The 14,536-nt window shown below is 41.2% G+C and overlaps 1 protein-coding gene across 2 annotated transcripts in view; it reads left to right on the top strand.

Annotated features, from left to right (window-relative positions):
* Positions 1–702: 702 nt before the first annotated feature.
* The window catches only part of galnt2 (UDP-N-acetyl-alpha-D-galactosamine:polypeptide N-acetylgalactosaminyltransferase 2), a 96,326-nt gene continuing 82,492 nt past the window's right edge, over positions 703–14,536 (top strand). The window contains exon 1 of one of the 2 annotated variants that reach the window (XM_064950328.1): positions 703–1,109. In XM_064950328.1, the coding sequence (XP_064806400.1) occupies positions 1,014–1,109 (96 nt within the window). In that variant the 5' untranslated portion in view covers positions 703–1,013. The remainder of the gene's footprint in view (positions 1,110–14,536) is intronic. The other variant, XM_064950329.1, reaches the window with a different exon arrangement.

Raw genomic sequence — 14,536 nt, 5'->3', positions numbered from 1 at the left:
GCAGGAGGAAGCAGTGGAGACCGAGAGAGAGTACAGTGGTTCCTAAATGAGGGGTCCTCTGAGAAAATCTGTACTAACTTTATCAAACAAGTTAGGGCCTTTAAATAAAAAATATATATACAGCTCCACATGTCCCATCTTCCAAATGGTACATCACATGCAAATAGGCTACAGTTAAAAACAATACATTTGTTACGTTGTCGCTGATGCTATGTGTCAGTATGAATAATTTCTCATATTTCCCCCCTTTCAGGGGTATGACATTACAATTGTATGCCACTACAGCTAATGGGCTATGTGTTTGTAGATGACTGAGGTGCATGAACCAATAGCAGCCAAGGTGATAATGGCTGGGATAATTTTTCCATAATGGCTGCTGTTGCTGCTAGCGAGCATGAGGACGAAATGGCAGTTTATTTAAACTAGCAGTCATTCAATCTTCCCTGTGTAACAGTTGGGATAATGAGCAATTCGGAGTACAACACATTTATCATCTCCGGATTAAGGTACATTTTCTGAGCAATATTTCGCACCGTTCCGTGGTCTCTTAATGATATACACAGGAATGCTGTCCGACCCTATTGCAGTTGTAAGAAAGCTGGTCAGATCTGCTGGCTTCCACCTCATCTACACTGACAATGAAGGTAGGCTCCGCCTAATCTGTTACACAAACTGCTGGATCGTTTTATAATCCACTGCGACAATGTTGCAAACGCTCAAATGATACTTTCTCTAACAAATCGCTACAATATTGTAAACAAGGTTTATTCTGTCAAATTCGAGAATGCATGGACAAGCGTCTCAAACCCCCATCACTCCTCCTTCGATGGTGTCTCCACGGAGTGTGATTGGATTAGAGACGGTTACCCTTTCCCCTCTAACCCGGTGATGTTGGTTGTTTCCTGGTCTCTCTACTCGACTGCTGAAGCTCCACTGAACACAGCTCAGATACCGGACGCTTTAATCAAAGCAAAAGCCTATCAGACAATTATTTCACATTCAAACAGACAGCAATGCGAAGGAAATCGAGGATATTACTATGCTTTGCTGTCCTCTGGGTGCTTGGCATAGCATATTATTTCTATTCAGGAACAACGTTGAGCCGAAAGGTATGTTTCCCCGACTCTTTTCTGAGCTTATTGAAAATTCATTAGAGCTCGCTTCAACGAGAATTCAGTACATGGAATGGCTTCAAGACAAAAGCGAACCATGTTGTGTAGATTTTTATCATGGCTATTTTGATAGTCTGCTAATATTATGGAACGCAAATTCCGAGTGTATACCGTTAAGAAATCTATTGTTTCCATTATCAACTAGATTATTTGTATTTGCTTAATAGGAATACAGCTATTGCATGCTTTGAACGTTGTGCTGTCTGGTAGCTAATCGTAGCGTAGTCTGATTAAACAGGCTGTAATACACAATTAATTTGTATATACAGCCTGAAACTAATGCCTACAAAATCGTGTAAATGTTCCTTACAAGCAATAATGTTTTATACAATTACATTTTTAACCTACTCCACGGGTTGTCTTTGCGGTCTGTACTTAAGCTGCTCGAAATTTGAGACAAATTGTCCAGAGAAAAGTATTGTTTACCCGACTTTTCAGAGAGCCGGTAGGCTGTATGGTTCGGGAACCGATATAAAATTAGTTTCTTTCGTCAATAGGTATTGAACCAAGCATGCCATGAAAATTGTATATTTAAGCAATAACACATGAGGGGGTGTGGTATATGGCCAATATACCACGTCTAAGGGCTTTGGATACAGCCCTTAGTCATGGTATATTGGCCATATACTACAAACCCCTGAGGTGTATTATTGCTATTATAGACTGGTTACCAAAGTAGTTAGAGCAGTAAAAATACTCAATGTTTTGTTATACCCGCAGTATATGGTTCAATATACCACGGCTGTCAGCCAATCAGCATCCAGTGCTCAAACCGCACAGTTTATAATCATTTAAGGGAGAGTGGAGAACAATCCACTCTTTTATTTTTGGGAATAGTACATTTTTTAAAGGTTAAGATCTGAATAAAAAATGTATAATTCAAACAGAAAATGTGTTGATTGTCCTCCTTCCTCCCCTGATTCAGGATATGCCGTTTTCATTGCCATGGCGTGCTTGGTTAATTTGCTATTGACGAGAGAACCGAATATCCTTTATAAAACTAATTTGACCTCTGAGCCAAACATATAACATACCTAAATGATCTCCAAAAAGTCAGGTAAACAATACTTTTCTGTGGATATTTCGAGCAGCGGAATGACAAACCACACAGACAACAGGTAGAGTAAGTTTAAATGTAATTTTATTCAACATTCTGGCTTGTAAGGAACATTTACCAATTTTTTCAGGCATTAGTTTCAGGCTGTACATACCAATTAATCGGACTAATCGTAGCCTATCATTTTGATGTGTGATTGAATAGCTAGGCCATTATAACAACTTTATCAAGAGCTGTGTTTAATGCACACACCACTTCCTTAATTCAACTATGACTGCTGCAATAGTGGCAGGAAGTAGCCTATATTGGCTACATTGTAACAAAAATATTCAAACCTTTTGTGTTGTTTGCCATTGTTTAAAACTCATGCTTATCTATGGTCATATGATTACAAGTGAGGAATAGGCTATTGCCTGTAGTTTATAACCTAAGTACTGTATAGCTCTCTCCCAAGCCTTATTATTCTTTCTCTGTTACCGTTAATAAACTGTTAATAAACAAAAATTATGAGGTCAAACACATCACTTATTGTTAAGTTATATATTAAAGTGGTATATCATGTAACCAACCCCTGTGATAACACCTGTCCCCTTTATTGGGCCACTATTTGCTCTCCTCTTGTCAGTGTGTGCTCTGTCATTTGGCACCTTTCATTTGACATTATGCTGATAGGTGGTACAGCTAGATAAGAGACCTATTGACATTCTGATTTGATTAACAAAGGCCCAGTCTCCACTAAAGGTAGTTATCAGTGAGTAGTTTCCAATTTCCCTAGCGAGTGCAAGGCAGAGGGATACCTCAAGGCCAAATCACAAGGAACTGCTCAGGAACGCCACCACAATGCTAAGCTTCCACGTTGGACTCAAATAGGGGTGATAACAATGCTGCTGGTTTCCTGTCTGTGGGAAGAGGGCATCTGATGTCTGACTTTTGTTGTGGAGGGAGAAGAGCCTGCAACAGAATTAGGGCTGGTAATTGCCAGGGACCTCATGATATTATCACAATATTTAGGTGCCGATATACGATATGTTTAGCGATTTTATTGTGATTCAATGTTCCCTACATATTGCTCACCATATGTCTGCTGCAGAGAGACTAGAGAGCCATGTGAACATGAGTTTTGGAAAGATGAGTCATGGAAAGAAAAATGCTGAAAACAAATTTGCTCCCGATTTTAAAAAGAAGTTGGAGGACAAGCTATGATGGAAAATTACTGGAGTTTTGGTGCAGGTACAGCAAACTAGCACTATTGTCAAAACGGTACAATATGAAGTGCCTTCAGAAAGTAGTCATACCTCTTGACTTATTCCACATGTTGTGTTACAGCCTGAATTCAAAATTGATTAAATGTGTATACATACATACATACATCACACACACACACACAAACACCTTTTTTCACCTTTATTTAACCAGGTAGGCTAGTTGAGAAGTTCTCATTTACAACTGCAACCTGGCCAAGATAAAGCAAAGCAGTAGAACACATACAATAACACAGAGTTACACATGGAATAAACACAATATACAGTCAATAATACAGTAGAAAAAGTATATACAGTGTGTGCAAATGAGGTAGGATAAGAGAGGTAAGGCAATAAATAGGCCATGGTGGTGAAGTAATTACAATATACCAATTAAACACTGGAGTGATAGATGTGCAGAAGATGAATGTGCAAGTAGAGCTACTGGGGTACAAAGGAGCAAGATAAATAAATAAATACAGTATTCGGATGAGGTAGTTGGATGTGCTATTTACTTATGGGCTATGTACAGGTGCAGTGATCTGTGAGCTGCTCTGACAGCTCGTGCTTAAAGCTAGTGAGGGAGATATGAGTCTCCAGCTTCAGTGATTTTTGCAGTTCGTTCCAGTCATTAGCAGCAGAGAATTGGAAGGAAAGGCAGCCAAAGTAGGAATTGACTTTGGGGGTGACCAGTGAGATATACCTGCTGGAGCGCGTGCTACGAGTGGGTGCTGCTATGGTGACCAGTGTGCTGAGATAAGTCGGGGCTTTACCTAGCAAAGACTTGTAGATGACCTGGAGCCAGTGGGTTTGGCGACGAGTATGAGGCGAGGGCCAGCCAATAAGAGCGTACAGGTCGCAGTGGTGGGCAGTATATGGGACTTTGGTGACAAAACGGATTGCACTGTGATAGACTACATCCAATTTGTTGAGTAGAGTGTTGGAGACTATTTTGTAGATGACATTGCCGAAGTCGAGTATCGGTAGAATGGTCAGTTTTACGAGGGTATGTTTGGCAGCATGAGTGAGGAATGCTTTGTTGCGAAATAGGAAGCCGATTCTAGATTTAATTTTGGATTGAAGATGCTAAATGTGAGTCTGGAAGGAAAATTTAGTCTAACCAGACACCTACAGTTGAAGTCGGAAGTTTACATACACCTTAGCCAACTACATTTAAACTCAGTTTTTCATAATTCCTGACATTTAAACCTAGTAAGAATTCCCTGTCTTAGGTCAGTTAGGATAACCACTTTATTTTAAGAATGTGAAATGTCAGATTAATGGTAGAGAGAAGGATTTATTTCAGCTTTTATTTATTTTATCACATTCCCAGTGGTTCAGAAGTTTACATACACTCAATTAGTATTTGGTATCATTGCCTTTTAAATTGTTTAACTTGGTTCAAACGTTTCAGGTAGCCTTCCACAAGCTTCCCACAATAAGTTGGGTGAATTTTGGTCCATTCCTCCTGACAGAGCTGGTGTAACTGAGTCACGTTTATAGGCCTCCTCACTCGCACACGCCTTTTCAGTTATGCCCTCAATTTTTTCTATAGGATTGAGGTCAGGGCTTTGTATTAGCCACTCCAATACCTTGACTTTGTTGTCCTTAAGCCATTTTGCCACAACTTTGGAAGTATGCTTGGGGTCATTGTCCAGTTGGAAGACCCATTTGCGACCAAACTTGAACTTCCTGACTGATGTCTTGAAATGTTGCTTCAATACATCCACATAATTTTCCGGCCTCATGATGCCATCTATTTTGTGTAGTGCACCAGCCCCTCCTGCAGCAAATCACCCCCACAACATGATGCTGCCACCATCGTGCTTCACGGTTGGGATGGTGTTCTTCGGCTTGCAAGCCTCCCCCTTTTTCCTCCAAACACAACAATGGTCATTATGGCTAAACAGTTCTATTTTTGTTTCATCAGACCAGAGGACATTTCTCCAAAAGTACAATCTTTGTCCTCATGTGCAAGTTGAAAACCGTAGTCTGGCTTTTATAATGGTGGTTTTGGAGCGGTGGCTTCTTCCTTGCTGAACGGCCTTTCAGGTTATGTCAATATAGGACTCGTTTTTACTGTGGATGTAGATACTTGTGTACCTGTTTCCTCCAGCATCTTCAAAGGGTCCTTTGCTGTTGTTCTGGGATTGATTTGCACTTTTCACACCAAAGTACGTTCATCTCTATGCGAAAGAATGTGTCTCCTTCCTGAACAGTATGATGGCTGCATGGTCCCATGGTGTTTATACCTGCGTACCATTGTTTTACAGATGAACGTGGTACATTCAGGTGTTTGGAAATTGCTCCCAAGGATGAACCCGACTTGTGGAGGTCTACAATTTTTTTTCTGAGGTCTTGGGAAAATCAAAAGAAATCAGCCATGATATCAAGCAAAGAGGAACTGAGTTTGACAGTTGGCCTTGAAATACATCCACAGGTACACCTCCAAATGACTCAAATGATGTAAATTTGCCTATCAGAAGCTTCTAAAGCCATGACATTTTCTGAAATTTTCCAGGCTGTTTAAAGGCACAGTCAACTTAGCATATGTTAACTTCTAACAAACCAGAATTGTGATACAGTGAATTATAAGTGAAAAAATCTGTCTGTAAACAATCGTTGGAAAAATGACTTGTGTCATGCACAAAGTAGATGTCTTAACCGACTTACCATAACTCTAGTCTGTTAACAATACATTTGTGGAGTGGTTAAAAAATGAGTTTTAATGACCCCAACCTATGTGTATGTAAACCTCCACCTTCAACTGTAGGTATTTGTAGTTGTCTACATATTCCAAGTCAGAACCCTCCGGAGTAGTGATGTTGGACTGGCGGGCAGGTCCGGGAAGCGATCGTTTGAAGAGCATGCATTTAGTTTTACTTGCATTTAAGAGCAGTTGGAGGCCATGGAAGGAGAGTTGTATGGCATTGAAGCTCGTCTGGAAGTTAGTTAACACATTGTCCAAAGAAGGGCCAGAGGTATACAGAATGGTGTCGTCTGCGTAGAGGTGAATCAGAGAATCACCAGCAGCAAGAGTGACATCATTGATGTATACAGAGAAGAGAGTCGGCCTGAGAATTGAACTCTGTTGCACCCCCATAGAAACTGCCAGAGGTCCGGACAACAGGCCCTCCGATTTGACCTACTGAACTCTATCAGAGAAGTAGTTGGTAAACCAGGTGAGGCAGTCATTTGAGAAACCAAGGCTGTTGAGTCTGCCGATAAGAATGTGGTGATTAACAAAGTTGAAAGCCTTGGCCAGGTTGATGAATACAGCTGCACATTATTGCCGGTTATGATATCATTTAGGACCTTGAGCATAGCTGAGGTGCACCCGTGACCAGCTTGGAAACCAGATTGCATAGCGCAGAAGGTACGGTGGGATTCGAAATGGTCGGTGATCTGTTTGTTAACTTGGCTTTCGAAGGCCTTAGAAAGGCAGGGTAGGATAGATATAGGTCTGTAGCAGTTTTGGTCGAGAGTGTCTCCCCCTTTGAATAGGTGGATGACCGCGGCAGCTTTACAATCTTTGGGGATCTCGGATGATACGGAAGAGGTTGAAAAGGCTAGTAATAGGGGTTGCAACAATTTCGTCAGATAATTTTAGAAAGAGAGGGTCCAGATTATCTAGCCCGGGTGATTTGTAGGGGTCCAGATATTGCAGCGTTTTCAGAACATCAGCTATCTGGATTTGGGTGAAAGAGAAATGGGGGAGGCTTGGGCGAGTTGCAGGGCAGTAGACCGGGTTAGGGGTAGCCAGGTGGAAAGCATGGCCAGCTGTAGAAAAATGCTTATTTAAATTCTCAATTATAGTGGATTTATTGGTGGTGACGATGTGTCTTAGACTCAGACAGTGGGCAGCTGGGAGGAGGTGCTCTTATTCTCTATGGACTTTACAGTGTCCCAGAACTTTTGAGTTTTGCTACAGGACGTACATTTCTGTTTGAAAAAGCTAGCCTTAGCTTTCCTAAATGCCTGTGTATAGTGGTTCCTAACTTCCCTGAAAAGTTGCATATCATGGGGGCTATTCAATGCAAATGCAGTATGCCACAGGATGTTTTTGTGCTGGTCAAGGGCAGTCAGGTCTGGAGTGAACCAAGGGCTATAGCTGTTCCTGGTTCTACATTTTTTGAACGGGGCATGCTTATTTAAAATGGTGGGGAAGGCACTTTTAAAGACTAAGCAGGCATCCTCTACTGACGGTGTGAGATCAATATCCTTCCAGGATACCTGGGCCAGGTCAATTAGAAAGGCCTGCTCGCTGAAGTGTTTTAGGGAGCGTTTGACTGTGATGAGGGGTGGTCGTTTGACAGCAGACCCATTACGGATGCAGGCAATGAGGCAGTGATCGCTGAGATGTTGGTTGAAAACAGAGGAGGTGTATTTGGAGGGAAAGCTGGTTAGGATGATATCTATGAGGGTGCCTGTGTTTATGGATTTGGGGTTGTACCTGGTAGGTTCATTGATAATTTGTGTGAGATTGAGGGCATCAAGCTAAGATTGTAGGATGGCTGGGGTGTTAAGCATGTTCCAGTTTAGGTCACCTAACAGCACAAGCTCTGAAGATAGATGGGGGGGGCAATCAATTCACATATGGTGTCCAGGGCACAGCTGGGGGTAGAGGGTGGTCTATAGCAAGTGTCAACAATGAGAGACTTGTTTCTGGAAAGGTGGATTTTTAAAAGTAGAAACTCAAATTGTATATTTTATTCTCACCCATCTACACACAATACCCCATAATGACAAAGTGAAACGTGTTTTTAGAGATGTTTGCAAATGTATTGAAATAAAATGCAGATATTTCTAATTTTCTTAAGTATTCAACCCCCTGAGTCAATACATGTTAGAATCACCTGGCAGAGATTGCAGCTGTGAGTCTGTCTGGGTTAAAGGTGCTGGATAGTCAATCCGACATCTGTGTTGCCATGCAGCATTTACGGTGATACAGCCTCTGCAGAAGTCAGGGCATTCATACATGTTTTGTGCTTCAAGGAAGTGAGTTTGTGTTTATACAAGACCTCTAGCACCCACCTACCTTCAACCAATCATGTCAATGCGGAGCTATACGGTGCCCTCCGCATTGTTACAAAATCTGGGAGGCACACAATGGTGCGGTACGGAGCTCAATTTGGCCTCTGCATGCCTCCGGAGGCTCTGCAATTCGTCACACCCTGCATACAGAACCTCCGATCACATGTCCAGATGAAGCATAAATTGGCTTTTAGTCTCTGAGCTTTGCACACCTTGATTGTGCAATATTTGCCCGTTATTCTTTTTGAAATTCTACAAGCTTTGTCAAATTGGTTTTTGATCATTGCTAGACAATCATTTTCAGTTCTTGCCATAGATTTTTAAAGTAGATTTAAGTCAAAACTGTAACTCGGCCATGCAGGAACATTCACTGTCTTCTTGGTAACCAACTAGTAGATTTGGCCTTGTGTTTTAGGTTATTGTCCTGCTGAAAGGTGAATTCATCTCCCAGTGTCTGGTGGAATGCCGACTGAACCAGGTTTTCCTCTCAGATTTTGCCTGTGCTTAGCTCCATTAGTTTCTTTTTTTATCGTGAAACCCCCCAGTCCTTAATGATTACAAGTATACCCATAACATAATGCAGCCACCACTATGCTTGAACATATGAAGTGGTCGTTTGTAATGTGTTGTATTGGATTTGCCCCAAACATAACACAAAAATAATGAATAGCTTTGCCTTATTTCTTGCAGTATTACTGTCTTGCATCCTGTTTGGAACATGTTTTGGAGATGTTTTATTCTGTACAGGCTTCCTTCTTTTCTCTCTGTCAATTATGCTAGTATTGTGGAGTAACTACAATGTTGTTTATCCATCCTTAGGAGAAAGCTATCACAGCCATTCAACTCTAACTGTTTTAAGTCATCATTTACTCATGGTGAAATCCCTAAGCAATTTCCTTCCTCTCCAGCAACTGAGTTAGGAAGGACCCCTATATCTTTGTAGTGACTGGGTGTATTGATACACCATCCAAAGTGTAATAATGACTTCACAATGCTCAAAGGGATATTCATTGTCTGCTATCTTTATTTTTACCCGTCTACCAATAAGTGCAGTTCTTTGCAAGGCATCGGAAAACCTTCCTGGCCTTTTGTGGTTGAATCTGTGTTTTTAATTCATTGCTTGACTGAGGGACCTTACAGAAAATTGTATGCGTGGGGTACAGAGCGGAGGTAGTCATTTAAAAATCATGTTAAACACTATTATTGCACACAGAGTAAGCCCATGCAACTTATTATGCGACTTGTTTAGCAAATATTTACTCCTAAACTTATTTAGGCTTGCCATAACAAAAGAGTTGAATACTTATTGACTCAAGACATTTCAGCTTTTCAATTGTAATTTAATTTCTAAGTATTTGGAAAAACATTATTCCATATTGTCGTTATGGGTTTTTGTGTCTCGGCCAGTGACAAAATTATTATTATTATTATTTTTATTTTTATAGAATCAATTTGAAATCCAGGCTGTAACACAAATGTAGAAAAAGTCAATGGGTGTGAATACTTTCTGAAGGCACTGTAACTATCAGTTTTTTCCCCTCATCACTAAACATAATGCACTTTTATTGTAGTTCTATCCATATGTTAGACAGGCTATTGCTATCTCAACAATTAGTCTGTCAGCTCTTGGTCTGTCTGTGATTTGGGAAGGTGAAGATTTTGCTTTGTAGGAGAGCAGCAGTAAAAGGTGCCCACAGTAGCAGAGAGACAAACACCATTATGCTCCCTCTTGTCCTGTGACTCCTGCTACTGCAGACTGGATCCCTCTGCTGTTTCGGGCTGTCGACAGGCTCCTGCAGACTGGATCCCTCTGCTGTTTTGGACTATTGAAAGTCCCCTTTACTGCTGCTTCTGTAGTAATCCAATTTTAGCTAGAATGTATTTATATCCTTATGGCACTTAAACATGTTTTCAATTGAATGAATCCCATGAAGTATGCTTTTTTTCTGAGAAAGTCTGCATCTTAGTTTGAATCGTGTGATATGGAATATACAGAAGATGTTTAGGCTTCTATCTTTATGACTGCTCAAGAGGCCTCTTTAACTATTGAAATGGAAAGTTATTTATTGCTCTCCACCTAGGAAATTCTAGTTTACAGACCTACATTTTACACAAACCAACAAACGTCACCCAGACATTTACAGTTCCAAACCTACAGTTTCACTGTGAAGACGCCAGAGAGTGGCTGCCTTGAACTGAGGAAACTATACACTGAGTGGCATAAAATTAGGCGTATGTAGTCATGGCAGGTTTGAGATCCTCAATGTAAGCAGCCAGGTCAGAGGGTTAATGCTTTCCCCAACCTCCCACTTGATTGTATTGGGAGCTGCTGCGGCTTGGTGAGAATGCACTCACTGGATGTGTATGGTAACCAGGTTGTCAGCTTTTATCTCTTGCTCCAAAGGGTTTGATCTGATTTCTGCTCTGCAACACAATTATTGATAAACTGATTGTTCTGCTTTTGCTCAGCGGCCAACACTGTAGTTGCGCCCACTAGTGTAAAGAAGGGCCATGCTGTGCTTCCTCAGCTTTTTAAGTCAAAGGTCTTTTTGGAATTGATTCATTTGCAAGTATAATGAAATGTAAATGAAAGAGTGCGTTTGAAGAAAAGGTAGAGAATTTCTCAATCTGAACGAGTACGCACAGCAGCATTCTAGAATATTGGACCGTAGGCTTTCATACTTTTCTCTTTGCTCATGCAATTTCGCCCTCTGTCAATACATTTGAAATGAAAGGAGGACTCATACCGGAGTCACGTTGGTTCGGTATGGTGGGGAGGTGCTCGTTCGAGTTGTGCATCCCTGTCCCCTGCGGATGGTGGTCTCAGAACCGCGTAGCTATGTCACAAAGTGACACTGGACTATCACAGGACTATGAGTTACACTTTACAGAGAGCATCATAACTGATCATCTTCAGGTTACATTTTTGAACAGGTTACTGGATGTTTGATTTGCTAGAATAATTGTTGTGATGATAATGATTTTCACATTTGATTCTAATATTTCATTGTTCCTTGTCACTTTGGCATTGAATACAGTTCATGATTTTTCCTCCCACATTTTGCTAAGTTATAGCCTTATTCTAAAATGGATTAAATTGTTTTCCCCCCTCATCAATCTACACACAATACCCCGTAATGCCAAAGGAAAAAACAGGTTTTCAGAGTTTTTGCAAAAAAATACAAAAATAAAATGGAAATATCACATTTGCATAAGTATTCAGACCCTTTACTCAGTACTTTGTTGAAGCACCTTTTGGTATCAAATACAGCCTCATACAGCTACAAGCTTCACCCCCCAGTCTGAGGTTCTGGAGCAGGTTTTCACCAAGGATCTCTCTGTACTTCGCTCCATTCATCATTCCCTTGATCCTGACTAGTCTCCCAGTCCCTGCCGCTGAAAAACATCTCCACAGCATGACACTGCCACCATGCTTCACCGTAGGGATGGTGCTAGATTTTTTTCCAAACATGACACTTGGCATTCAGGCCCAAAGAGTTCAATCTTGGTTTCATAAAACCAGAGAATCTTGTTTCTCATGACCTGAGACATGCCTTTTGGCATGTTACGGAGATTGTTGGGAGAACCTTCCAGAATCCCATCTCCACAGAGGAACTCTGGAGCTCCTTCAGAGTGACCATCGGATTCTAGGTCACCTCCCTGACCAAGGCCGTTCTCCCCCAATTGCTCAGTTTGGCCGGGCGGACAGCTCTAGGAAGAATCTTAATGGTTCCAAACTTCTTCCATTTAAGAATGATGGATGCCACTGACTTCTTGGGGACCTTCAATGCTGCACAAATGTTTTGGTACCCTTCCACAGATCTGTGTGTCGACATAATGCCGTCTCTGAGCTCTACGGACAATGGGAAAGCAGTTATTTAATCAGTTTTAGAATAAGGCTGTAACCTAACAAAGTGGAAAAAGTCAAATATGACGTCCATATAACCTGGAGGAGGAAATTATTTTCCAAAAACAAACAAAAGTGGCACTGATCCAATGATAAAGACAGTGAATATGCTCACTTACCGGGGATATGGCTGATGTTCTCTGCTGGTGCCAATGTGCTACTTTTTGCTCAATTAAGTTGAGAATTTTGACAACTAAAAGACTGATTGGAGTCTTCTTATTGTCTTCTCTTTACAGCAATAGTCATTTGTTTTCTGAATAGTTTTTCAGTGATTTGTATTTTTAAATATTGCGATATGCCTTGCTGGGTCTTTTTTACTGATTTGCGACTTATGATTTATAATCATCGATTTGCTATTTGCGTTGTGCTCTGCGCAAATTGTGGGCCCTTCTGACTGTAGGCGATGCGATTTTAAAACAATCTAGTTTATTACTTATGAATGAATGAGTTTGTTACTAATGATCCTCTGTGGCCAAATCATGCTTTCTGGTGTAGTGGCCTATTTTGAATGATTTTCTTTCTTTCTGTATAGACAGGAGTAAGCTAATTAGGCTATATCATTTTGGCAATTCAATTCACTTTAGGAAAAGCCTTGATTCTCCGAGCTTTGTGGATACGCCGCCTTTTATGTATTCTAACATCTTCAAATTGCTCATCAGAGTTCGGTAAGGCATGTGGTTGCGTCAGATTTGCTTGTCAAAATTAATTTCCCTAAACTAAATGTTACGCGACCAATGCATATGGGTCCAGTTAATTAAAATACTGCCGGTCAAATGTCTGACGCCACATTTTCCTAACGGAAACCCTGGGCGTGATATACACGGCGATAGTCCCTGAACTCCCTCTGAAGGTAAAAAGGGCAACATTTGATGACCAAGTATTCCAACTCAGGAGAGCAGAAGCTCACAAGTTCCTGTACGTTGCCCCCATTACACTGCTAGTTATTGTTCATGAATCAGAAACCTCCGCCTTTGCTCTTGCCAGAGAGAGCCTGCTTCCTATCCAGTTGATGAACTGTAAAACCTGCTGGTTTTATATAATCCATTTGGATGTCGGAGGAAAGCAAAGTTTCAGAAAAACTGCTAACTACTTTGTTGCAGTATGAGAGTGATGCGTAATCTGATGTCCCTCTGGAAGGAGATCCTCGTGCTGAGTTTATTCACTAATGATTGAACATTGGCGAGGTGGTATGCTCTGTAATGGAGGATGGGTCATCCGGCTTCTCAATCTCACAAAGACCCCTACACGACTGACTCTCCACCGGCATCTTCGTTTCCTTCACTCCGGCAGGACTTCCAAGCTACCCGGCACCATTGTTCCACCATCTCCGGGAATTTGGGAAGGTCGGGTGGATGGTGAGTAACCAGCGATTCATATTCCAATAGTTCTACCCGGGTCTATGAAAATTTGAAGAAAACACAAGAAAAAGTAGAAACCTGCAAAGTTTTGTAGGAGCTTGAGTGTAGGAGCTACCGTGTTCGTCGGCGCCATCTTGCCAGAAGATCATCTAGGACCTCAGCCAGCCGAGCCACTGTCTGTTCTCACCCTTCCATCATTCAGAAGCGGGCAGTATAGGAGCATCATGGAAAAAAACATGTCTTCACCCTCCAATAGACATTTACAGTGTCATTGTTACAGTTGTAAATACATGTATATTGTTTCATTCACTTCTCTTTTTGACCTTTTGGAGCTTAAGAATGTCACTGTACCCTGCAATTACATGTTACTAATAAACATATCTAATCAGCATGGGCACCCTGGACGACTGTGTTTTGTAGGTTGTTTGTGTACCTTTATTTATCTGATTTGTGTTACTCTTGTCTGCTGCCAGGCTAAGCCATACAAATGGACCTGGTTTGGAGCACTAACGCTCTGCTCTTCAGAGAGCTGATCTGTCCTAATCTGCCATGCTTGAGGAGCTCCACTGATGAACAAAACTGCTCGTGTTCTTCCACAAGCTGGTCAATCACCTCCAACAGTGCTGCCACTCAGTGCCATGATGAGTGAAAGTAGCTTACACAGAAATCATTCGTTTTTTGATATCCCATTGTGAGTTTTTAAATAAATATTGTATACTGCTTTCATTTTGCTGACTCATTTCCTGTTTGGAGAAATATATAACTGA

The sequence above is a fragment of the Oncorhynchus masou genome, chromosome 31 (genome assembly GCF_036934945.1).
Source record: "Oncorhynchus masou masou isolate Uvic2021 chromosome 31, UVic_Omas_1.1, whole genome shotgun sequence".
Lineage (NCBI taxonomy): Eukaryota > Metazoa > Chordata > Actinopteri > Salmoniformes > Salmonidae > Oncorhynchus > Oncorhynchus masou.
Note: the sequence above shows the minus strand (reverse complement) of the source record. Positions and strands in the feature narration are given on the sequence as shown.